Source organism: Protopterus annectens, chromosome 9.part0 (genome assembly GCF_019279795.1).
Source record: "Protopterus annectens isolate FY-2018-M chromosome 9.part0, PAN1.0, whole genome shotgun sequence".
Lineage (NCBI taxonomy): Eukaryota > Metazoa > Chordata > Ceratodontiformes > Protopteridae > Protopterus > Protopterus annectens.
This window is the reverse complement of record NC_056743.1, coordinates 1,468,893,069-1,468,919,632: the sequence shown is the minus strand read 5'-3', so window position 1 is coordinate 1,468,919,632 and position 26,564 is coordinate 1,468,893,069. Positions and strand designations below refer to the sequence as shown.

At 40.8% G+C, this 26,564-nt stretch overlaps 1 protein-coding gene across 1 annotated transcript in view; it reads right to left on the bottom strand.

Annotated features, from left to right (window-relative positions):
* The window catches only part of LOC122812122 (adhesion G protein-coupled receptor E3-like), a 328,040-nt gene that overhangs the window by 75,604 nt on the left and 225,872 nt on the right, over nt 1–26,564 (bottom strand). Inside the window, exon 5 of the mRNA XM_044084411.1 lies at nt 12,814–13,010. Coding sequence (XP_043940346.1) covers nt 12,814–13,010 — 197 coding nt within the window. The remainder of the gene's footprint in view (nt 1–12,813; nt 13,011–26,564) is intronic.

Here is a 26,564-nt window from a genome sequence, read left to right as displayed (position 1 = left end):
GGTGCAGCATGATACCTCTGAGATCATCCATGTGCAACTAATGTCGGACAAATCTGCAATGCAAATTGTGGCCTGCTACAGATCACCCTCCATGACCCAGGACCACAACTCCACCTTTCTGGAGACACTGGAAAACAAGAAGGTCCTAACAAACACCCTGATATTGGGTGATTTTAATTACCCTACCATTCACTGGGAAAACTACTCGAGTACAAATTCCCAGGCCCAGCTCTTCCTGGAATTCATCAACTCAAATGCCCTGGATCAGCTGGTAAACTCCCCTACCAGAGGTGAAAACATATTGGACCTGGTCATTACCAACATGGGCGGCAGGTGTTCCACACCAGAGGTCAACCCGTCACTGGTTAGATCAGACCATAAACTAATCACTCTGGATGTCCACACCCCACCACCACCCCCTACTAAGGAAACCACAGTAAAAAGCTTCACCTTACTTAAGACAGAGGTGGTAAGTTTCACAGCCCCACACTAAAGGATAATGCTGCCCAATATGCAGAAACCTTTACAAATGCACTCTATATGAGTACCTACAAGGATGCATGGATTGTGCCATCCCTAGCAAAACCAAGACTCACTCCTCTAAGAGAAGGAAACCAGTTTGGTGGACCCATGCAATAAACAGGCTATACAATAGAAGGAAGAAACTAGTTCAGAAAAAAAGCAAATCCCAAGAAGGAAAGACATCCCTGATCAGTATCAGTAAGAAACTGAGGTCCCTCATGAAATCATCCAAGGCTCACTTCGAAAGAAAAATAGCCAAGGATTCAAAAGATAAACACAAAGCCTTCTTTAGCTATGTTAAGAATCTAAGTGGCAACTCACAGATATGCACTGAACTAGTGCAAAATAGCACAAAATATACTGAACCTACTGATATTGCCAACATCTTGGCAGAGAGATTCAGTGCAAACTTCATCCCCCTCTCACCTCCAAAAGGCCCCACAACAATACCAGAAAAGTGTAGTGTCCCAAAAATCACAGATGCACAAGTGAAAACAGCCCTTTCAAAAGCCAAAAACACAGCATCAGTTGGACCAGATGGTGTCCCAGGCTGCATCTTGCACGAACTACAGAATGAACTTACTCCCCACCTAAACATGCTGTTCACCCTCAGCCTCTCCACAGGCAACGTGCCCATAGAATGGCACACAGCAATGGTTATTCCTCTCCACAAAGGAGGGGCCACAACTGACCCTGGTAACTATCATCTCATAAGCCTGACTAGCCTGGTCTGCAAGGCTATGGAGCGCATCATCATGGAACTCATTAACAAAGGCGCCAAACACTTGATCCAGCCCAGTTTGGCTTTGTTAAGGGCAGATCATGCCTACTAAACCTGGTTGACATCTTTGAGACAGTCACCAAGGCCATAGATGAGGGAAAGGTGGTTCACACAGCCTACCTTGACCTCTCCAAGGCTTTCAACACTATTCCCCACTCGGGTATTACAGAAAAACTCACCAGCCTGAACATAAACCCCTACATCACGAGATGAGTTGCCAACTGGCTTACAGACAGAACTCACACGGTAAGAATAGTGGGCTCCATATCCGACTGTAAACCAGTCAGAAGTGGTGTCCTGCAAGGCTCGGTCCTGGGACCCCTACTGTTCGGCATATACTTCTCAGAAGTACAGGCAAACACAGGAGGACTATGGCTAACCAAGTTCACTGATGACTGCAAACTGGGAGCCATAACTGACTCTCTAGCTGACATGGACATCATCCAAAATGGCCTTAGTGAGATGGATACCTGGTCTCAAAGTCATGGCCTCAAGCTAAATGCCAAAAATTCCATAGTTGTCCCATTTTGGAAAAACAAAACACCCACAAATTACCACATAGATGGCAGCCCCCTTAATACGGAAGAGATAATAAGAGATCTGGGGACCAGATAGATAGTAATCTCTCTTTTGACAATCATATTGCCAAAGTAGTTAGGAAATCCTTCTATGTGGCCCATCTAATTAATAAAGGGTTCGCATCTAGAAATAAAGAGGTTATAGTGCCCCTCTACTCATCACTCATTAGACCCATCATAGAGTACAATGCCCCATTTGGGATGTACCTCACAAGACACTTCCAACATCTGGAAAGACCACAAAAGTACCTCACCAAGAGGATTACTGGTCTCAAACATATGTCCTATGCAGCCTGACTGAAAAAACTCCAGCTGTACTCAGTGGCATATCGCTTACTCAGAGGTGATCTCTGCCTGACTTACAAAGCCATGTCCAACTCAGAATTGATGGACATGCTCCACCTAAAGAAATCCAAGTCATTGCGAGCCACGCACTCTAGTAAGCTAAACCTCACCACAACAATAAATAGAACATGCTTGAGGGATAGATTCCTGTCACAGAGACTCCCCATGCCTTGGAACAAAATTTCAAATTACATCAGGCAGAGACCCTCACTAACACTCTTCAAGAGAAACCTTGATGAGTGGATGAGTAACAGAAAATACACCCCTGGGATCACTTCATTGGCTCTGCTTGACAGAGGATCAGTTAATTAATCAATGAGGTGGCGAAAGCCGATACACTCTGGCTAGGCTTATAAATTCCCTCAGGCAGATAGCCTATTACCTACCTATGAACCTATGAAGCTATGTGAGTACCATAAAAAAGAGTGTGGAGGAGATAAGTAGTGGCAAGTATAGTTTTAGTTGGGCTGGTTAGAAAGTTTTTGGTTTTGTAAAGCATCCCTATATTTGATTTGTTTTTCTTATGCAATTTTGTATATGCAGGTCAAATGTAAGACTATCATCTACTATCACCCCTAACAGTTTGTTATGAGAAGTAACTTCAATGGTTGTATTATCAAGAGAGAGAACTTTAAATATTTTGTTTTTTCATGAGAGAGAGAGAGATTTAGGGAAAGCAGTAGTAGTTTGGTCTTTTTTGGGTTGAGCATGAGTTGTGAGTTATGAAGCTATGTTTTGGTGTCTGTTAAAGCTTCCTGAGTAAATTTTTGGAGGTGTACCATGTTATTAGATGTGCAAATGAGAGTGGAATCGTCTGCGTATTGTATTACAGTAGCTTGTTGTGTGGAAGTATAGAGGATATTGATAAAAATGTTAAAGAGCATGGGACCAAGGACTGAGCCTTGTGGTACACTGGTGGTGACTGGGAGGTAAGGAGAGAGCATAGTGTGCCATTTTACTGACTGATATCTGCTGGACAGGTAGCTTTTGAACAACAGAAGGATAGGCTGAGAGAAAGCTAGTGAGGACAATTGAAATAGGGGTTTGCTGTGACAAAATTATGTCGAAAGCTTTAGACAAGTCTAGAAATAAGGAAGAGACTAGTTTGCTATTATCTTCTGCTTTACTGACAGGATCTATATAGGTTAGAAGGGCAGTGCTAGTACTATGGGAAGGACTGAAACCATATTGTGTAGGGGATAGGAGTTCTTCTAGAAGGAGATAGTCTAGTAATTGTCTTTGAATACATTTTTCAAGTATCTGGGTGATTTTTTAAGTATTTTGGTTAGGGGAGATATGATTGCTCTAAGTCTAAAGTTATTAATGTCTGTTGAATTTCCTCCTTTATGCATAGGGATAATGTGGGACTTTTTCCACAGAGAGGGAATGTGGGATTCTCGGACAGACCTAATTATCAGGATTGAGACAGGATAGGCAATGGTATTGGCTGCTATTTTTAGAAACTCACTTGGAAGGTCATCAGTTGAAGAAGAGCTTGGTTTAAGTTGGTTTAACAGCAGCTTTATATAGGATGTAGGCAGAGGCAGAGATGTGAAGATAAAAGTGGGTGTGGTAATATGTGGCTGTTGGAAGGGAAGGGAAAGGGTTATATGTAGAGGAATCTTTAGTTAGAAATGATATAGTATCCATAAAATAAGATTTGAATTGTTTTGCAGTTTCGAGGGGTGGATTATCTGGAAAGGGATTGGGATTTAATTTTTGGCCAAGATATAAGATTTCCTTAATTGATATCCAAACGTTTTTAGGGTTGCATTTAGTATTATTCTGGAAGTTATTATATTATAGTTTTGTCTTCATTTGTTTGCTTTTTAGTCCAATTGTGAAGTACTCTGAAGTTTGAAGATATTGTGGTGTTTTATACTTTGCTATTCTTTCCATGCTTTTTCTCTGTCCTGCATTAGTATTCTACTCTTTTTGGATAGCCAAATTGCATTATTTGTTTTCAGTCTCTTCCTTCTAGGAGGTACAGTGCTATTTATGGTATTTAGGAAAGCTGTATTGAATTAAATTACAGTATTGTCTAAGGGGAGGATTTTTAGGAAGTTCCACTTAATAGATGATAGTGTAGTAATGAACATTTATGGGTTAAACTTGGCATGTTGTTTTATAAATATGCTGTTTAACTGGATGTGTGACAGGGAGATGATCACCGAGAGAGACTGACATTGTACCTGTTGTAGAATATTTACTGGGGTCTGATACTAGGATCCAGTCCAATAGAGAACTGGATGTCTTGCTATAATGTGTGGGGCTATTAATTAGTTGTGTGAAACCATATAAGTTTAAGCTAGATGTAGGGGAGTTAGAGCTTATGTCCAACCAATTGACATTCACATCATCTAGTAATATTATTTCTTGTTGAAATGTTATGGATATAGGCACACTGGCGTCCCGCTCACCAGGCTGAACAAGGAGAAGGTCACGGTGAGCAGCCTGTCTGGCGCTAGGATCTGCCACATAACACAAGCACTCAGGACACTCCAAGGCAAGTACAAATATGACTCAGTCATTGTCCATGCTGGTGTGAATGACCTGAGACGTACCTCCCTGGACTACATGAAAAGAGACATAGAGGAGCTCTCTGAGCATGTAGCCCAGGCTGGTATGACCCTGACCTTGAGTAGCATCTTACCCTCACCAAGAATGATGCCACAGTATGAAGACAAGATGATCAAATTCAACAATTGGCTTAAGTATTGGTGTCATTCAAAGGGGATCCAATGCCTATCAGCTTGGGATGATATGCACGACAAGCCACGATGCTTTGCTAGGGACGGCTTGCACCTGTCACCTCTGGGCTTTCGGATATTGGCAAAGGCTCTTGCTACCCCCATAGTGCCTTTTTTAGGCAAGGCTCAAAGATACCCACACCTCCAGGTTGGTGGCAAAGCACGAAGCATCAGAGACTATCCATGTGCAACTAACAGTGGGTAAAACTGCCTTCCAGTTTATAGCCTGCTACAGACCACCCTCCCAAACCCAGGAACCCCACTCGGCCTTCCTGAGAACACTGGAAAATATGAAGGTCTCTCCGAACACCATTATATTGGGCGACTTCAACTACCCAAACATAGATTGGGAGCATTACTCTAGCTCCAACACCCTTGCCCAAAGGTTCCTAGAATTCATAAACTCAAATGCTATGGAACAACTTGTTACCACTCCCACAAGAGGGGAAAACATACTGGACCTGATCATCACCAACATGGGGACTCTATGCTCCAGACCAGAAGTGTATCCTCACTGGTAAGATCAGACCATAAACTGATCTCACTGGATATTCACATCCCGACCCCACCCCCTGCCCAGAAAACCACAGTGAAAAACTTCTCTAAAGCAAATTTCACACTCCTCAAAACCGAGGTGGAATCCTTCAAAGCCCCGGGCCTGTGGAAAATATGGCCCAGACCGCAGAATCCTTTATAAATGCATTCTATGAACACCTTCAGGACTGCATGGATCATGCAATCCCAAATAAAACCAAGACCCAATCCTCCAAAGGCAGACGACCTGTCTGGTGGACCCCAGCCATAAACAAACTATACAATAGAAGGAGGAAGCTACTACATGATAGAGCAAAATCCCAAAAAGGGAAGGCATCTCTGATCAGTATTAGCAAAAAACTAAGGGCACTCATAAAATCGTCAAAGGCCAGCTTCGAGAGAAAAATTGCACAGGACACTAAGGATAATCACAAGGCTTTCTTTAGTTATGTTAGGAACCTGGGTGGGAATTCCCAGATATGCTCAGAATTAGTCCAAAATGACAAAAAATACACTGATCCCACTGACATTGCCAACATCCTAGCTGACAGGTTCAGCGCAAACTTCTCCCCCCCTCCCCACCAAAAGGGCAAATATCTATCCCAGCAGAGTGCTGTCCCCCTGACATCTCAGATGCTCAGGTGGGAGACACCCTCTCCAAAGCAAAAAACACAGCATCAATGGGACCAGACGGTGTCCCAGGCTGCGTCCTACATGAACTCCAAGAAGAGCTAAACCCAAACATAAAACTACTGTTCAATCTCAGCCTTACTACAGGATATGTACCCAAAGAGTGGCGTACAGCAACAGTGGTCCCTCTCCACAAAGGTGGTGCCTCAACGGACCCTGGAAACTATCGCCCCATAAGCCTGACTAGCTTGGTCTGCAAAGCTATGGAAAGGATCATCATGGACCTCATAAATAAAGATATTGGGGACCTACAGACACTGGATCCTACCCAGTTTGGCTTTGTTAAGGGCAGATCCTGCCTCTTAAACCTGGTTGACTTCTTTGAAACAGTCACCAAGGCCATTGACGAAGGGAAGGTGGTCCACACAGCCTATCTGGACCTCGCAAAAGCCTTCGATACAATACCCCACTCGGCATTATAGATAAGCTCACCAGCTTAAATATAAACCCCTATGTCACTAGATGGGTTGCAAACTGGCTCAAGGACAGAACCCACATGGTTAGAATTGCTGGAGCCATGTCAGACTCCAAACCAGTTACAAGTGGCGTCCCACAAGGCTCAGTCCTGGGACCTCTCTTGTTTGGTATATATTTCTCGGAGGTACAGGCCAACACGGAAGGACTGTGGCTGACCAAGTTCGCAGATGACTGCAAACTGGGCCATAATTGACTCTCCAGCCGACACAAGCATCCTCCAAAAGGGCCTCATAGAAACAGACAACTGGTGCCAGAGCCATGGCCTCAAGCTAAACGCCAAAAGTGTATAGTCATCCCTTTGGCAAAACAAAGTGCTCACAAATTACCACATAGGTGGTAATCCATTAAGTACAGAAGAAGTAATTAGGGACCTGGGGACCCAAGTTGATAGCAATCTCTCATTTGACAACCTCGTGGCCAAAGTGGTTAGAAAAACATTTTATATAGCCCACCTAATCATGAAGGGATTCACATCTAGATCAGGGGAGGTCATCGTGCCTCTTTACTCATCCCTCATCAGGCCCATAATTGAGTACAATGCCCCTTTGGGATGTACCTTACCAGACACCTGCAGCAACTGGAAAGTCCCCAAAAGTACCTCACCAAGAGGATCAAAGGGCTCAAACAGATACCATATGCTGCACGGTTAAAGAAACTTAAGCTCTACTCAGTGGCATACCGCCTGTTCAGAGGCAATCTGTGCCTGACGTATAAAGCCATGTCCAACCCGGAATTAAGGGACATGCTGCACCTCAAAAATCTAAATCCCATCGAGCTACACTCGAGAGACTTGAACCTCAGCACTGAAATAAATAGGACATGCTGGAGGGACAGATTCATAACCCAGAGGCTCCCTTCACTCTGGAATAAAATCCCAGTCCAGGTTAGGCAGAGTCCCTCATTGACTCTTTTCAAGAGGAATCTTGATGAGTGGATGGGAGATCATAGGTTTACCCCGGGTATCACTTCTGTGTCACTGTTAGACAGAGGCACAGTATACTAACCTCGAAAAAGGGCATAGCAAAATTAATTTTAAATGGGTGGCGAAAGCCAAACATACTCTGGCTAGGCTTATAAATGCCCTAGGGCAGATAGCCTAGTATGAACCTATAAACCTATAAACCTATATCCAATGCAAGATATCTTCCAGTATAGAAGGAGGGATATAAAGGACAGCAATGTATATTTGTTTATAACTGTCTGTTTTGAGGAAACCAATAAGAAGCTCTGCTGAACTGAATTTTGGTGTTGGCTTGCTGTAAGAGAAATTTGATAGGTATTGGGAAATATTAAAACAATACCACCACTTTCCTCTTTATACAGTCATTACATATTATATTATAGCCAGGATGTATAACTTCAGAATTGTTCATGCTGGGTTAAGCCAAGTTTCAGTTACAGTATGAACATCTGGACTATGTTGAGAAATTCAGATATATAGTTCAGCAGTTTTATTTCTTGTATTTCTAGCATTTATTGCAGCAAAAATTAGATTACCAGAGATGGGGACTGGCTGTTGTTAGGTTTCAGAAGAGTGTGGGAGAGAATTATCATTGTATTTATTGAGAAGGGTGGGGCCAGGATTAGGGTGTATAGCTCATTCTAGATGGACTTTATTATATTGAGAAATTATGCACACTTGTTTTTTGGACAGGATTCTTGCACTTAATTTTGTTTTGGTTTGAGTTGAAGTTCAACTAATCAGCCTATATTTGGAATACAGGTGACTGGCAATATTAAATAGGTTTGTTGCAATGTGAGGAGACTGTAAAGATGAATTATGGATATGTGGTTAGGACAGAGTTGGTGATATGTTGTGAGGTATTATTGAGTCATGGTAGGAAGAGTCATGATAGGGTGAAAAATGGCATAGTAGGAAGAGAAGAATATAGGATAAGCTGAATAGTAACTTAAGTATGGGTATCTGTATTTTATAGATGGCAGGTAGTGGGGAAGAAGCAATGAAGAAGGAAACAAGTTGCAGGGCAGTAGCAGATTCAGTGATAGTGGATTCTGAGTGGTGCAACAGGATAGGTGAGGAGAGAAGTATTTTCTTCTTAAGAAGGGAAATAGGCTGTTCTGATATCAACTCAGCAATGTAGGGAATACAGGGCTATTAAAGTCTAGAGTATCAAGATGTAGTCAAAATAAGAAGAAATGAGGGTTTACTTGGAAAAAAAAAGATACAAGTCAGAATAGATGGGTACTATTTGGGAGGGTTGTGGTTATATGTGGATATGGTGAAAAGCAGTATGGGAGGGATAAAGATAATTGGGAATGGTGTTAAAAGTAAATAGAGATAGGGAAGTAGGAATCAAGATGCAGAAGTGTTTGTATAGAAGTAATAAGGTCAGGTGGGGAGGGTTTTGGAGTAAGAGTCACAAGAGAAATATGTATGTAGGAAATATAATGTTAGAGTAAGAACAGGTGTGTGGGAATTGGGGTAGGTTAGGGGAGCAAAGCAAAACTGAGCATCTGATGCTATTGTCTTTAAGACAGTAGCATCACTTCAATTACTTGCAGTAAATGAACAGTAGCATCACTTCAGCTACTTGCAGTAAATAGATTCACAGTGTGCGGGTGACACTACTAACCTATGACCTATGCTACAGGGAATTATGATTGGGTCTCTCTGATCATAGCTCATTCATTATGTATTCATGGCAATCAAGATTTACCGCTTGAGCTTTGCTTCTCTCCATTTTCAAAGTAAATTTCTGGAGAACTGTACCTTACACATATAACATTGTTGTTACTAGCACACCTGTATTTCTCAGCTGATATGTTACATAGATTTTTTTTAAAATCTTACAAAATCTTTATGAATCATTTCATGTTTTTATTAGATGGCTGCAAGGACATTGTCCTCCAAAAGCTGTCACTGACACTGGAGTAATAACTTGTCCCAGTCTTACCAACATAGTCTAATTGATATAATATAATTAATATATCACACATTTCTTTTCCTTATGGTACATTTGTTTATGGCAAATGTAAAGCTTGTAAACATGTAGTGAGAGAATTTTCTAATATTAATAATATATCTTTCAAAGTTTGTGATTATTTTAATTGTAATACAGAGGGTATTGTATATGCCATGAGATGCCCCTGTAATAAATTTTACATTGGGGAGACTAAGAGATCTTTTAAAATTAGGCTGTTGGAACATACAAGATATATTCTTAACAAGAAAACAAAGAGTTCCATAGCTGTACATTTTAATGTTTCACCATGGGGGAAACAAAGGGCTACACAGCACTATATTAGAAAAAATAAAGGTTTTTCAATTTGACACAACTTTATTGAAAAACAGTTGTTATTTAAAGAATCGATTTACATTTTAAAACTTGATACTTTATCCCCTAGAGGGTTAAATGAAGATTGTAATTGGAGGTTATTTATTTATTTTTATAAATAAGTGTTAATTGTTTTTTCTATTTAAGGCAAGTGGTTTGCACTTTGTTTTACTCCTTGACGGCTTTGGCCGAGACGTCAGAGTTTTATTAAAACTGTTTGGAACATTTTCTGGTTGTTTCTTTCTTTGTTCATAGTTTTTCCATTGGCATACTAATGCTCTAATCATACAGATACTGTCAATCTGATAGAGGCATCAGTGCATCCTGCCACATCTCCACACAGAACAGTCAGTAATATGTTGTAATGTAGTTTTTGTAGCTTACTGCTGACAAGAATATTGTCCTAATTTACTTCAGCTTTCTTGCAGTGACACAAGTATCCATACCCTGATACAGGTGATATACAGTAGTTTATTGGAAGTATATTACTGGGGAGAATCAGTGCTTCTAAATCTCATATCCAGAGTCCATGGTTCAATTCTGTGTGCCATCTGATACTGTTTTGTTGTTCTTCCCATGTTTGCATGAGTGTTTCAGGACACTTTAGTTTTGTTATCCTCATCTCCCAGACCCACACTGTATAGGCTGAATGGCTGACCTAAAGCTGTTATTAAGTTTATAGTATCGACCTGTTCTCCCATGATCATATAAAGAGAGCTTTTTGATTCAGTGAGATGTCCCAGTCAATCAATCAGTTAATACACTAACAAATGCTCGTGTCCAGTACTGAGTCTGATGTCAGTATTTCCTGCCCTGGTCCTGTAGCTGCCATCCCTTCAGAAATGGTGACAATGGTCCTGGTCCTGCAGCTGCCATCTCTTCAGAAATGGTGATAATGTACTGACCTATTCTAGTGGATGCAGTGCCACATCTGGGTCTGATGTATTTCCTGCCCTGGTCTCGCAGCTGCCATCCCTTTAGAAACGGTGATAGTGTACTTACCTGTTCTAGTGGATGCAGTGCCACCATCTGCTCTGCCTCTCTGTCTTTAAGACAGTAGTATCACACCAGTTACTTGCAGTAAATGTAGTCACAGTCTGCCCATGACACTGCTAATCTATGACATGACCATACACACACAGTTCTGATGGCACTGAGCAAAGAATCCTCATCATTATTTTTCAAAAGTCAATCTTGTACTAGTAAATATGACATGCACCCCATTTGCAGTAATGATCTTTCTCTGAGTGACAATCACACCTGACCTGCAGATGCAGTCCCTTTGATGCAGATGTGAACTTTGTCAGTCTATATCAATGATATCCTTGTCCTGTTCCTACAGAAGATGTATCTCTGCATTAGTAAGTGCTTACTCCTTTACTCTGCCTGCTTCTTATAATAATCCTGTGCATAATCTTACCAATGTAGCTTTCTTGGTTGCTTCTTCAGTAATCTCAGCATGCAGAGTTGCTGACTCAGCCCTAATCCTAAAGTTACTGCAGTATCTGTAGCAGTTGTAATAATACTTCCTTTCTTCATACTGCACATTAATCTCTCAAATAACGGAAATAAAAATAACTGCCCTGATTGTGTATCTCTGTTCTCTTTCTTGCAATTATGTTTTTCCTTCATCTTGCAGACACTGCAGTCTACCTAGCCACTGCAATAATGTTTGCTTTTCTAATCTAGAAGATGAGTTTTTTCCAGCATCAAGAATAGTAATGCTGCTGTGTCCCTAGCAGTTGCAGTAATATCCACTGTTCCAAAGCTGAAGATATGATCTGTGCATCATTAAACAGTAATACATCCCTGCCCTGATCTAGCAGATGACTTTATATAGAAACAGTACTTCCACTGTGATCCTAAGGAGGGTTTTTTCCTCTGATGCTATCAATAATATCCCTACATTTATATTGCTGATGAAGCATGTCTCTGTGTTTGCCTGTCTGTCTCTCTCTCTCTCTCTCTCTCTCTGTCTCTGTCTCTAGCATGCTGGTACTTACAATACCACCCCATTCTCATTCTGAAGATGCACCCTATTCCTCCTACTACTGACACTCTAGTACACATAACTGGTTATTTTCTAATCTAGACTTACAGCCCCTCCCTTGACCAGCTCTTCTGTCCTACATTCCCAGTACTGAGATATAAACATATTCTAGAACCTAGCTCTCACTCCCACCCCATATTCATATATTGTTGTAAGGAAATGGTAGGATCATAATGGCAGGTGGTACAACATTTTGTCCATCACTTCACCCAGACATCATCTCATTGACTTGGAAGATGGGTGTCCATGTAACATTGTGCAGAGATTTATTTAGTTAGATATATTTTTGGAGACTGGGGATTAAACGCAAGGAATGTGTGGGAACTTGTTTCCACCAGTTTCATGGCATGGTTGTAAATGGTGTTGAGAGTTTTGCTTAATGTAGTCATTACCTATCTGTCATACAGGAAAGAAGGAACAGCTTGATCTGTGGTACAGTAAAACGAGACTGTAATGCAGAACAGTGACTGCTTGTTTGTATCATTGTGGCTTGTGTGGATATGTGTGTGTGTGTGTGTGTGTGTGTGTGTGTGTGTGTGTGTGTGTGTGTGTGTGTGTGTGTGTGTGTGTGTGTGTGTGCCCACGCATGTGTGAGCAACTCTGCATAAATCTGTCAGTCTTAGCCATCCTAGTACCAGAAATTTGTTTTGGTGAACTTTTAGGTTTTTAGATAAATCAATTTTTACTACCATTCTGCATGCATTAGTAACATTTCTCAACAACATTGATCCAAAAGTTGAATAATCCTACCATGAGATATAGCTAAAAATAAATATGGGTATGTACAAACCTTGTCTCTAAGAAATGTGAAAATAATAGGATGGCTGAAGTTGTTCTTGTTTTTGCTTGAAATAGTTGCAGTAATTATTTTTGAGTTCAGCTTATAATTGGCACTTCCTATTTCTTTATCGTCTACACGGCCACGAGAGAGAACAGATTCTATGTCATATATTTTGAATAATATCAGCACAGCAACGGGAGGAACACCTGGCAGAGGAGAGAAAATAAATGTTATAGATTATTTATATAGTGTAACCCTCATAAAATGATCCACCTTTTTAATGCCTATTTAAAAAAAAAACTTCTTTGTAATGTACTCCTAGGGGTCAACAGATAGACAAAGGTCACTAGAACAGAAACAGATTCTTAGATCTTCAAGAAGAAGGCTTTTATCTACAGTACAGTGGCACCCATAAAGACAGGTTTTTAGTTATCTCATCTGTTTCTTATGCAACCTTCACAACCTTTGCGCTCCTTCTTGATTGATTTTCCCCAGAGAATAATTTCTATTAAAATCACTAAATAATGTTTGGTAACAGGTGAGTTTGACCATTTCTTGAAATGTTAGTTTATCCACATTGCTATCCTGTTAAACATTATGCTGTTTCCTCTAATAAACCTTCAGTTATTAATAATTATACAATGACTGGAAATGAATATTAAAAAACGAGCACGCTGACTGGCCAGCCCAACCAGTATGCCCGTGTAAATCAGAGACTATACCAACAGGAAAAGGTCTGATTGCCCGGACTTTTTCCTTATAGTATTTCTCATATTTTTTTTTTATTTTTCTTTCTTTTTTTTAATAAAAAAAGAAACGGGGAGACTTAAAGCAAACAAGGGAGATGGTACAAACAAAAATAAAAGGATAATCAGGTAAGTACTGCAAAATTAAAGAAATGTACCTGATTATTTTTTTATTTTTTCCTGTCCTGGCTCTCCCGAAAGTAAAACGTCTCCCAATTTTTTTTTTTTAAAAAAAAAAAGCAATAGAGATATTCGTTTCTCGCTTCCTCTGCATAGCTCTGATGTACTGAGTAAGTGTGGGAAGACAAGTCCCATATGCATGCACAGTATATCAGAAAAAGCCCCAAGATAGCGGAAAACCATGGAAGGGCAGCATGGAAGCAGCATACAAAGACATTATTTAAGAAAAGTAAGTATTTTTTTCTTAAATAATGTCATTATTTAATAGCAATAACCCATACCTGGGTATGAGCAATGTTGGATTTATTGACGGTTGTCTTTGTTTGGTCACTTGGGCTTTGCCCTTGTGACCAAACCACACCAACCATGGGTATATCCAGCATTATCCACACCTAGACATGGGTTATTGCTTAAATAATATAGTTAACAGATGTAAAACTAAACATTCTCTAAAATTTGGAAAGATTCTCACTGCTCACATAAATTACTCACTGGAAATAGACCAATTTATAGAATGGTAAAACAGTATGATTCAGTGCGACACCAAGGGCTGCAATGAGAAAGACCTCTATTTAATGCTAATACTGTCAGAACAGATGGCAGTAGTATTTTTCCTTGTGACCTATGCATCATGTTGGTAAAATCACCCTCTACATTCATGCATGTGCCTGACTGCACACACACCCACATACACAGACATCCTCACAGCAAGCAAGTCTCTCACGCAGCTGATCATACTCACAGAAACACTTAATCATTTACCCACATGCATGCTCCACCACACACACACACACACACACACACACACACACACACACACACACACACACACACACACACACACACACACACACACACACACACACACACACACACACACACACACACACACACACACACACACACACACACACACACACACACACACACACACACACACCACACACACACACACATGACGCACACAGCACACACACACACACACACACACACACACACACACACACACACACACACACACACACACACACACACACACACACACACACATCCAGACTTTTGATTCTCTGCCTAAGCCGCTAGTGTGACCACCCATACTGGCACATACACCCAAACCCTTACATTTATCCAGCTTCATTCATACACATACACACACACACACACACACACACACACACACACACACACACACACACACACACACACACACACACACACACACACACACTTCCCCCCCAGGCACACACAAATCTTCTCTGAACTTATCTGCACTGTGTCTGCTTCTATAGGAATGAATGGGTGACCAGCAACTTTTGAATGTTGTCTTTTTCATATAACAGTAGAATCACTTGGCATCATAAAGCTGAAGCCATAGACCACTTTTTGGGAAATTGCCTAAAGCTGGTAGCTTTATTTATTTTGTTTTACATTTGTTTACTGAAATGGTATACTGGCCTCAACTGACCATTTGCAGGTACTACTCAGATGATGCTGTTATACTCCTAGGACCTGAATTTTCCTCATCCATAGGTAAAATCATGTTCCCAAAGCATTTCCAATTAACCAACCTATTCATAGGTTCATAGGTTGGTACTAGGCTATCAGCCCTAGGGCTTATACAAGCTTAGCCATAACAATTCCCTGGCTATTTCTTCCCACAATATTTATTTCCCTGGACCCCTGTCTAGCAGGCAACTGATGTGCTCCCCTATCTCACTGATGTGCATTTCCTATCTCCCATCCAATCATCAAGGTTCCTTTTGAAGAGGAACAAAGAGGCGCTCTGCTTGACATGTATGGGCAGTCTATTCCAGAGTCTGGGTAGTCTCTGAGTCAGGAACCTATACCTCCAGCATGTTTTGTTCATTGTGTTGACAAGGTTTAGATCCTTGGAGCGTGTGGCTCAGAGGGACTGGGATTTTTTTAAGTGTAGCATGTCCAACAGCTCTGGGTTTGACATGGCCTTAGATGTTAAGCAGAGTTCGCCTCTGAGTAGACGATATGTGACAGAGTATAGCTGGAGGGTTTTCAGAAGGTCAGCATAGGGCATCTGCTTTAGGACTGTGATTCTTTTAGTGAGGTATTTCCGTATGCTTTCCAGTTGTTGCAGATGTCTTGAGAGGTTCATACCAACCAGGGCATTGTATTCTATAATAGGTCTAATGAGGGATGAGTACAGTGGGACAATGACCTCCTTTTTTCTGGATGAAAAACCCTTAGTGATGAGGTGTGCCACATAGAAGGATTTCCTGACTGTTGTGGCAATGTGGTTATCGAAGGTGAGACCACTGTCCACCTGTGTCCCTAAGTCTCTTATCACACTTTTGGTGTTTAGTGTACTGCCACCTATGTGGTAATTTATGGGTACATATTTTTTCCCAAAGGGGATAACTATACATTTCTTGGCATTGAGCTTGAGCCCATGGCTCTGGCACCTAGCATCTGTTTCTGTAAGACCCTTTTGTAGAATATCCACATAATTTGGGGATTCAATAATGGCTCCCAGTTTGCAGTCATCTGTGAACTTTGCTAGCTAGAGTCCCTTAGTGTTGGCCTGTACTTCAGAGAAGTAGATGACAAACAAAAGCTGTCCCAGGACTGAATCCTGAGGTACTCCACTTGTCACTTGTCTGGAGCTGGATTTGGAGTCAGCTACTTTTACAGTGTGGGTTCCGTCCGTAAGCCAGTTGGTAACCCATCGAGTGATGTAGGGATTAATGCCCAGCTTGGTAAGTTTATCTATGATTCCAGAGTGGGGGATGTTGTTGAAGGCCTTGACGAGGTCCAGATAGGCTGTTTGGACCACCTTAACCTGGTCCACAGCTCTGGAGACTGATTCTAAGAAATCAGGTTTAGGAGACAAGATCGGCCCTTCACAAACCTAAACTGGGTGGGGTCTAGTGTTTGAAGGTGGCCAATGTCTTTGTTTATAGGTTCCATGATAATACGTTCCATGGCCTTGCAGATCAGGCTCTTCAGACTGATGAGGCGGTCGTTCCCAGGATCCAAGGTGGATCCCCCCTTGTGGAGTTGGATAACAGTAGCTGTGCAGCACTCAGTGGGCATGAGGCCTGAGGTGAGGCTATGACTAAACATGACACTTAGGTGAGATACCAGTTCATTTTGTAGTTCATGTAGTACACAGCCTGGGATGTTATCTGGTCACATGAATGCTGTATTCTTAGCTTTGAAGCGTGCATTTTTTTACCTGTGTGGCCCTTATTACCAGAATTGGGCAATCTTTTGATATTGAGATGGGCCCTTTAGGGGGTGAGAGGGGGGGTGAAGTTGGCACTGAATCGATTTGCCAGGATATTGGCAATATCCTTGGGATCAGTATATTTAATGTCATTCTGTAGTAGCTCAGAGCAGATCTGAGCATTACCATTTAGATTCTTGATATAGCTATAGAATGCCTTATGGTTGTCTTCGGAATTTTTGGCAATTTTATTTTCGTAACTAGCTTTGGAGGATTTTATGAGGGATCTCAGCTTCTTACTGAGGCTGGTAAGGGAGTTTTTTGCATCCTGGGATTTTCCTGCTTTCTGCATCAGTTTCTTTCTTTTGTTGTAAAGTTTGTTTATGACAGGGGACCACCAGATTGGCTTCCTTTTTTGGGGGAGAGCATCTTGGTTCTATTTAGGATGGCACAATTCATGTACAAGTGGATGTGCTCGTACATTGCCGTAGTGTAGGATTCAGCAGTCGAACTTTCAGTTCCCATCTGCATGGGTGTCATGAAGTTTGTCACTTCTGACATGAGTAGCATGAAGTTGGCTTTGGAGAAGTTTTTTATGGAAGTTTCCTTACTAGGGGGTGGGAGAGGGATGTAGATGTCAAGGGTGATTAGCTTATGGTCAGACCTGACCAACAGGGGGGTGACCATAGGTGTGGAGCATCGATTTCCCATGTTGGTAATGACCAGGTCTAGGATATTGCAGCCTCTGGCGGGACTATGGATTAGCTGATCCAGGGCATTGGAATTTATGAATTCCAAGAACCGTTGGGCAAAGGTGTTGGTACATTAGTAGTTTTCCCAGTTAATGACAGGATAGTTGAAATTACCCAGTATTAGGGTGTTTGGGTGTATCTTAATATTTTCCAGTATGTTTATAAAGATGTAGTGAGAATCTTGGGGCAAGGTGGAGGATTGGTAGCAAGCTACAGTTTGGATTGCAGTCTTACCTAGTGTTAGTTGCACCTGGAGAATTTCAGACGCATTGTGTTGGGCACACTGGTGGTGTGAATATCCTTGGTGAATATGGACACTCCTCCACCTTTAGTGTTTCAGTCCTGGTTTGGTGGCCGAAAAGTGTGGTAAGAGTTGTAGCCTGGTGTTGCAGGGGTGCTCTCTGAAGCCTTGAACCAGATCTCAGTTACTGCACAGATATCAATGTTCTCCATTTTTAGGAGTGCCTCAATAGAGTGCATTTTGAGGTTTAGACTTCTAGCATTGAGTAGCATTACCTTCAGATTTTGCATGCTTGTACCTGTTACGGTGGTGGTTTTGTCCTTTGAACTTTGCCTAAAAAAGGCACTATAGGGATGGCAAGATCCTTAGCCAGTAACCTGAATCTCAGGGGCAACAGGTGAAGACCATCTCTGGCAAAGCATTGTGGTCTGTCGATCATGTCATCTCAGCCAGACAAATATTGGATCCCCTTTGAATGACACCAGAAGCTTAACCAATTGTTGAACTCAATCATTTTGTCCTTATACTGTGGTATAATTCTGGGTGAAGGCAGGATGCTAATTGGGGCTAGGGTCATACCTGCCTGGGCCACATGAACCGAGAGCTCTTCCATGTCTCTTTTCATGTAGTCCAGGGAGGTACATCTCAAGTCATTCACTCCAACGTGGACAATGACAGAGTCATATTTGTACTTGTTGTGGAGTGACTTGAGTGCATGCATTATGTGGCAAATCCTGACACCCGACAGGCAGCTGACTGTAATTTTCTCCTTGTTCAGCCTGGTGAGTGGTACATCAGTATGCCTGACTATAGAGTCACCTACGACTAAAGTGTTGGGTACGTTGGCTTGTCTTAGGGGCTGTTGTTGGGTGCCACACTGGTGTTGTGAGCTATGGGACACTTTGGTTGTGATTGGTGTTTGTTTGCGTTTCAACTTCAGAAGTCCTTGTTGCTTGGGCAGGTTACTGTTAAGGGCCTCCGCATATGAGGGTTTAGTGTTGCTATGTGAGGGTCTTGTTAAAAATACTGCAAAATCAGACATTGCGGTATGGGGGGAGGGGTTATATAAAAATACAAATAAAGAAACCAGCATACCACCCAACCATCCCTTTACCAATATAGATCTGTCCCATTTACTAGCATATGTCTCAAACACTGTCATAGCTGATGACTTTTAAATTAGAAATACTACCTTTCATCACCTTCCCTCCTTCTGGATAAAATGCACAACAACCACACTTGTAATCACTCCTTTCTAATTTCAAATATTCCCTACATTAAAGTGGGATTTCTGCAATAGTAAAATGCCTGTGCTTAATTTCCTAAAATAAAAGAAGAGTTTATCCTTTTCACAGGATGGGTAATGCTACTAATATTCAGGGATAGTAACCTAATAATCTTTAGGCTGCAAACTGAACCTTGTGCTGCATATTCCAGTCTCCCAATCAGAAATGGTTCACCATAGCCAAGCTCTGGCCCATTGTGCACTGTAAACCTTTTTTGGTGAAGCTTATGAGACTTGCTCTATTCCAAAGACAGATCAGAAAATGTATGAACATTATAGAAAACAAAATCCCTAAGGTTTAATGCATTATTAATCAGAATGTCAAAAATAAGAGCATAAGAACACGATTTAAAAATGTCTCTCAAGAGTAGGTGCAATGCCCCTTTTTCATGTGAAGGTTTTGTCAAAGAATCACTGCCATATGGGAGAGAAGCAAAATGTAACACATTGTGTATAATGGCTAATGCTGCCTACCCCCCTGAACCTGTATACTTAGGGAGTCAGCAGCAAATGGAGACATCCCATTATACTTGCAGTTCCTTCATCTAATCTACAAACTAATGCCCCTGATACCAAACTCTAGATTCATTTATTATTTTTCTTTATTTAATATTTATTGACTGGGAAAATCCGACTAGGGCAGAACCTATTTTCAGCAGAGGCCCAGGGAGAAAATCTCCAGATGGATGTCTATGGAATGTGGGAGGAAACCGAAGCACCCAGATGAAACTCATATGAACACAGAAAAGACATGCAGACTCTGCACAGAAGGCACTCCAGGTGAGTCAAACCAGAGAACATCTTGCTGTGAGGTGACAAGCTAACTGCTGCAACACTGCACCACCCAGATGTTTATTTACTCCTCAACACAGCTCTTGTAAAAATACAGAGAACATAAAATCACATTCACAGTTAACTTAAAGAGCAATGTTTTTTCACCTCAAGTGCTTCACTCCATGGGGTATGTCTAGGTTGACTTACAGACACATTAATCAGTTTAGCAGTTTGTTTTCAAATAAGTACAGTCTCTCCTTCCCAAAATCAAGAGAGTTCAAAAGCAAAACCCCAAAACCTCTAAAGTCAGTCATATATTAAGCATTTATAATGTTTCCATTATGATAAATGGTTGTGTCTATCTGACCTATGCAACCATAGGGAAGATCATCGTGACACTACTCACCAGGAAGGGCAACCTAGGCTATGTAAACACAAAGTATTTCAAAGAAAGCACTATACATATTGAAGAACTAGAAGACATTAAACATCTCCATTGAACATAGTCATTGAATATGATATAATATAATATAATATAACATAATATAGTATAGTATAATATAATATAATATAATATAATATAATATAATATAATATAATATAATATAATATAATATAATATAGCATAGCTCCCAGTTATCTAGAAACTAAGTTAAGTGTTTTGTCCTACGGTTGAATTCACACTATTGAGGACTCTTGCCTTAGCAGCATCCCACTTCCTGTCTGACATCCTTTTTCAGACCACTGAGGACGGTTCCGGCTATGAATCCATCACCTGACTACCACACATTTGCAAGGTTTTTGATGAAGAGGCCCTCAAATATTTTTCAACCAAGCTTTCATTTAAATTGACCTGAAGACTGGATGGAGATTGTGTCTTCCAGATTAAAAAAAAAAAAAAAAAAAAAAAAAAAAAGAGTAAAGAAGCCATCTGGGCAAAACACCTTCAGTTACACTGGATACAAGAACCTAAACATCCATCCATTTCCCTGATAAATTTTCATAATGTGTCAGAAGGTCAATTTACGTATGCTGGTAAACATGGAGAAGTCATGATTACAAAAGGCCCTATGATTATTCGTCTGCAAAACCCTTCCTGAGGACCATAACATTAAGTGCACTCTCTCACTTAATGCAAATGTAGCATATCAAACTGGATGGGAAATCTGAGATTTCAGAGCTTGCAGAAAAAACACCTTGTGTGCCTTCTCCAAAACAATCTGTTTCTTGGACAGAAGGAACAATTCAACAATCCTTTCAGTCATATATGCCACTCACTCGTTTCCCTCAATCACTTCTGGTATCCCATTAAACTGGTATTTTCTTCATGTCTGAGCCTCTTGATCCAGTTGTCATGCTTCAGTAATGTTGAACCTGGATTTCACACTGGCCATTCTCTGGACAATGCAATGGACAGAGTGTGAAAAGAGTGCATTTTCAACATCACCGAGCCTCCTTGCAGTCATTGCCATATAACCAAAAAGTGACAAATTGAGTTTATGCAACTCAGGTATAATTTGATCAAATTTTGCATCTGTGATGCTAGCAGTTAGGGTAATTATTGTGTTGTTTTATCTGTTAGCCACTGTCCAAATTGGAAAGGCGGTTTAGTTAAGTTCCCACCAGTCAGTGATTGAAAATGTCAAATTATTCAACTTTTGTCTCCTTCTTCTTCAGAGATAGAAAGAATAATGCTATGTCTCTAATAAAACATTCTGAGCAAAGCCTTAAAGAAAAGCCACTGCCAAGACCTAAATTCAGGTTAGCTTAGTAAAGAAGGGAGGGAGAAGCAGGCAAACCAGTGTACTATTTGGCCTTCATCTTAACCAGAAGTGCCAGCTTTTGGGGGGAGGGGAGTCCAGAACCATCTATGTATTAAGTGCATCTGAATCTTGTAAACTGGTCCTCCTCTTCAGTTTTCTTTCTGTTGTCTAGACTCCTTTCTCTAATTTCTCCTCTCCCCATATTTCAATTTCTTTACTTGAACTATCCCTAATCCTTGCTAGTCTTCAGTTTCTGATACATACCTAGTGGACTCATCAGCGTGTTTACTTTCATGTTCCTTCTCATGGACTCATCAGCGTGTTTACTTTCATGTTCCTTCTCATGGACTCATCAGCGTGTTTACTTTCATGTTCCTTCTCATGGACTCATCAGCGTGTTTACTTTCATGTTCCTTCTCATGGACTCATCAGCGTGTTTACTTTCATGTTCCTTCTCATGGACTCATCAGCGTGTTTACTTTCATGTTCCTTCTCATGGACTCATCAGCGTGTTTACTTTCATGTTCCTTCTCATGGACTCATCAGCTGTTTACTTTCATGTTCCTTCTCATGGACTCATCAGCGTGTTTACTTTCATGTTCCTTCTCATGGACTCATCAGCGTGTTTACTTTCATGTTCCTTCTCATGGACTCATCAGCGTGTTTACTTTCATGTTCCTTCTCGTGGACTCATCAGCGTGTTTACTTTCATGTTCCTTCTCATGGACTCATCAGCGTGTTTACTTTCATGTTCCTTCTCATGGACTCATCAGTGTGTTTACTTTCATGTTCCTTCTCATGGACTCATCAGCGTGTTTACTTTCATGTTCCTTCTCATGGACTCATCAGCGCGTTTACTTTCATGTTCCTTCTCATGGACTCATCAGCGTGTTTACTTTCATGTTCCTTCTCATGGACTCATCAGCGTGTTTACTTTCATGTTCCTTCTCATGGACTCATCAGCGTGTTTACTTTCATGTTACTTCTCATTATTATCTAGCTTGCTTGCATTTCTGTGCACTTCAATCTAAGGAACAAACAGTCCCCATCTCACAAGTATATTTATCGCTAAGTTCCTTCCCTTTCTTCTTAGAGACTCTAATTGTCCCTTAATGCATAAATATTATCCTCCCATCAAGCCATTCCTCAGACTGTGTTTTCCTACTGATACATGATAAGATGTCCTTGCTAGGTGCTTTGTAACTTCTATGTTGGTTCCTTTACCCTCTATCTTCAGTCCTCCCCAAATATTGTATCATCTGTTCCATATTATATGAAGCTGCAGATCTCACTTTGGGTGTACCCCAGCCACTATGGCTTTTATTCAATCTAATCCTTTCTAATCAATCCACTCTGTTATTTCCTTTCAAGAAAACTAGCCTACAATTTTTGAATATGTTAAATAGTATTATTTTAAGTGCTAGTGTTAACATGTAAGGATATACAGCAGTAGAGTAACATTAATTAATACCTAAACTACTGCTTCCATTCTTCATGCAGACACACAACCCATGCAAACCACTCATCTATCATTTTTCTTATCTTTTGTTCAGATCACCCTATTCTCTTCCTCTAACCCTCTACACCATAGGGCACTGGCACACCCCTAAATAGTTTTCCCCAACCAAGATAACTTCAATTAGTCGCACTTCTCCTTGTTTACCATAATGCCAACAGATTTCTTAGCTGAAATACTAACAATAAATGTATTTATTTATTTTATTTTATTTTATTTTACATTTGTTAACCGGGGGTGTCTGTGTGAGCCGAAAAGGCCCTTTTTCAGCAGAGGCCCGGGGAGAAAAGCTCCACAAAGAAAAATTACAGATGCATTTAGTTATTTAGACATGATCAGTATACACACAAATTATAAAATACATGTCTTTACAGTGGTATGCAGCACATCAACAGTTACAGTGAAGAGAACAAACAAAAAAATATTAATTTAAAAATAAAGGTAATTAATAGATTTGTGGTGTACAGCTGAAATTTGGAACATAGGTAGAATACATACATAGTACACAGGTACAGTACATACATTGTAGATTAGCCAGTGTTTGTGAGTAAGACTGAAAACTATTATCAAGTACTCTACATTTAGTATGTATACCCTATCAGCTTTCACTAGCCTGTGGAGCAATCATGGCACTGCCAACTTTGCTTGAGATGTTGCCTGATGAGGTCTTTAAAGGAGGCCTTGGATGATGTGTTTTGAAGGCTAGAGGGGACAGAGTTCCATTTTCTAGCCACTGAACTACTATATAGCACATCTCCAAAGCTATTGTAGCTGTTGGTGACTTCTAGTAGAAGTTTGCTTGATGATCTAAGAGGCCTTTTGGCTGAGTGATGTTGTACTAGGTTTTTGAGGGCAGGACACTTATTGGGGAGGTAATAGAATGACAGAGGCAGAGCTGATTGTAGGTTAGGAGGTTGGGCAGTTCAAGCCAGTGGAGCTGTCTCAAAGCAGTACAGTGATGAGTTCTATATGAGCAATTTGCAGCAAAGCGGGCAATTCTGTTATAGCAGGCTTCCATTTTTCTTTGTTCAGTTTTGTTGAGATTAGTCAGAATGGGAGATGCATAGAGTAGGGTAGATAGACGTTGGGAGCGAGCAATGGATGATCTTGTGTTGTTGGTAAGAAATGGTTTGATACAGTAGAGTGATCCCAGTTTGGCATGTACTTTTTTAATAGTTAAGTTGAGATGACTATCAAATTTTAGGTGGGAGTCTATGGTTATTCCCAATAGCTTACCCTGTGCCACTGGAGTGATTGGAGTAGCATTTCTAGAGTAGATAGTGAATTGACTGTTATCAGTGTTTTTGCTAGAACTGGTTATAATCATAAGCTGAGTTTTCTTTGGATTGAGGATAAGTTGGGCTTTGGTAAGGTAGTTTTCAACATCAGAGAATTCTAGTTGAGTTGTCTGCAGGAATGTGGGAATGTTTTGTTCAGCACAGATTAAGGTAGTGTCATCTGCATACTGAATGATAGATGCATACTGTGTGGAGGTATGGAGGTCATTTGTGAAGACTGTGAATAGTAGTGGTCCTAAGACAGAACCCTGTGGGACTCCTATAGTTATGGGCAGCTGAGGAGAGAGAGAGAATTTTCCCATTTCACAGCTTGGTACCTGTCAGTTAAATAGCTTTGGAAACAGGTAAGAGTGGAATTTGATAGGTGATATTGGTTTAGTTTGTTTAGCAGGATTTGGTGTGAGACTGTGTTAAATGCTTTGGACATATCCAAAAAAAGAGTTGACACCTGTAGGTCTTCATTTTTGAGATGGTTTACTGTGTCTGTGAAGCAGAGGAGGGCTGTAGTGGTACTATGGGGAGGTCTGAAACCATGCTGAGTAGGTGACAGGATGTTGCAGTCTAGGAGATAGTTTAGCATCTGGGTATGGATGCATTTTTCTAGGATTTTGGCCAAGGGGGAGAGTAAAGCAATGGGTCTGTAGTTATTAAGTTCAGTGGAGGTCCCGCCTTTATGTATGGTTGTAACATAGGATATTTTCCAGAGTTTGGGCACATAGTTTTCAACAATTGATCTGTTTATGAGTGTGGAGACTGGGATAGCAATAGCATCTGCTGTAAGTTTCAATAAATAGCTGAGGAGTAGGTCGGCTGCTGTTGATGAGGTTTTTAGTTTGGAGAGCATGCTTTTGATTGAAGTGGTGGAAACTGTTTTGAGGGGAAAGCTTGTATTAGAGTTATTTGTGTTGGGGGGGATAGTGAGGAAGGAACTGTCCTGTGATACTAAGGATAGAATTGAGTTCACAAAGTGGGAGTTGAATTGTGGTTCAATGGGAACTTTAGTGTCAGGGGTGGTTGGTTTGGGGGTAGCCTTTTGGGTGGATTTTAGTAGCTGGTTTACATTTTTCAAAAATTTTTGGAGGTTGTGTTTGTATTTAGTTTGTAATGTTGTGTAGTAGGATTTGTTGCCCAGCATAATGCATTCTTTTGCAGGTTGTGCAGTTCTTGGTACTTAGTTAGGCTTTGTTTTCTTTGCTTTTTGACAGTAAAGCCAGGCATTGTCTCTGGACTTGAGTATTTGTTTGGTTTCATTGCTGAACCAGGGGTTTGTAGATGTTCTAACCTTGATTTTGCGCAATGGAGCATCTGAGTGTCTAGGTGTTGTAGAAATGTTTTGTTGAAATATACTACAGGCTGGTCAAGTGGGAGGGTTTTTAGGGGGGTCCAGTCACAGTTATATAATAAAGTGTTAAGGACCTCAGGAGAGAACTTTTTTGTGTTTCTAGTGGATATATAGTAAGTGGTTTTGCATATGCTTGTTCTATTACGTATAAAGTATATTATGTTGTGGTCACTTAAGGTGTCTGGGAGACTGCCTGTGTGAGGGTACAAGGTGGGGGCGTTAGTTAGGACCCAATCAAGGATAGATTCCCTTTTTGTTTTTTTATCACATCTAGTTGGAATTTGGACTAGCTGCTGGTAGCCATGGAGATTTATTAGATTACTTGATTGTTCTGATATACAGGTGAACCAATCTAGGTTGAAGTCCCCCAGAATAAGGGTTTCTTGTGAGTATGTGGAAGAACACCAGGATAATAAGTCTTCAAGGCTAGCAGGTGTATTACCAGGTGGAATATAGATCACAATTGTGGTGATGACCTTTTGAGGATGAAGTTGAAGTTGTGAGATAAGTATGTCCCAATTATTGGGGAAGGGGTAGGAGTTGGTAATTGATGGACATTTAAGTTGGACTTGTACAGTAAGGCAGTTCCACCCCCTTTACGAAGTGGTCTGTCTTGTCTAATGATATTGTAGGCGGTAGGGAGAATTTCTGAGTTAGCTATGTT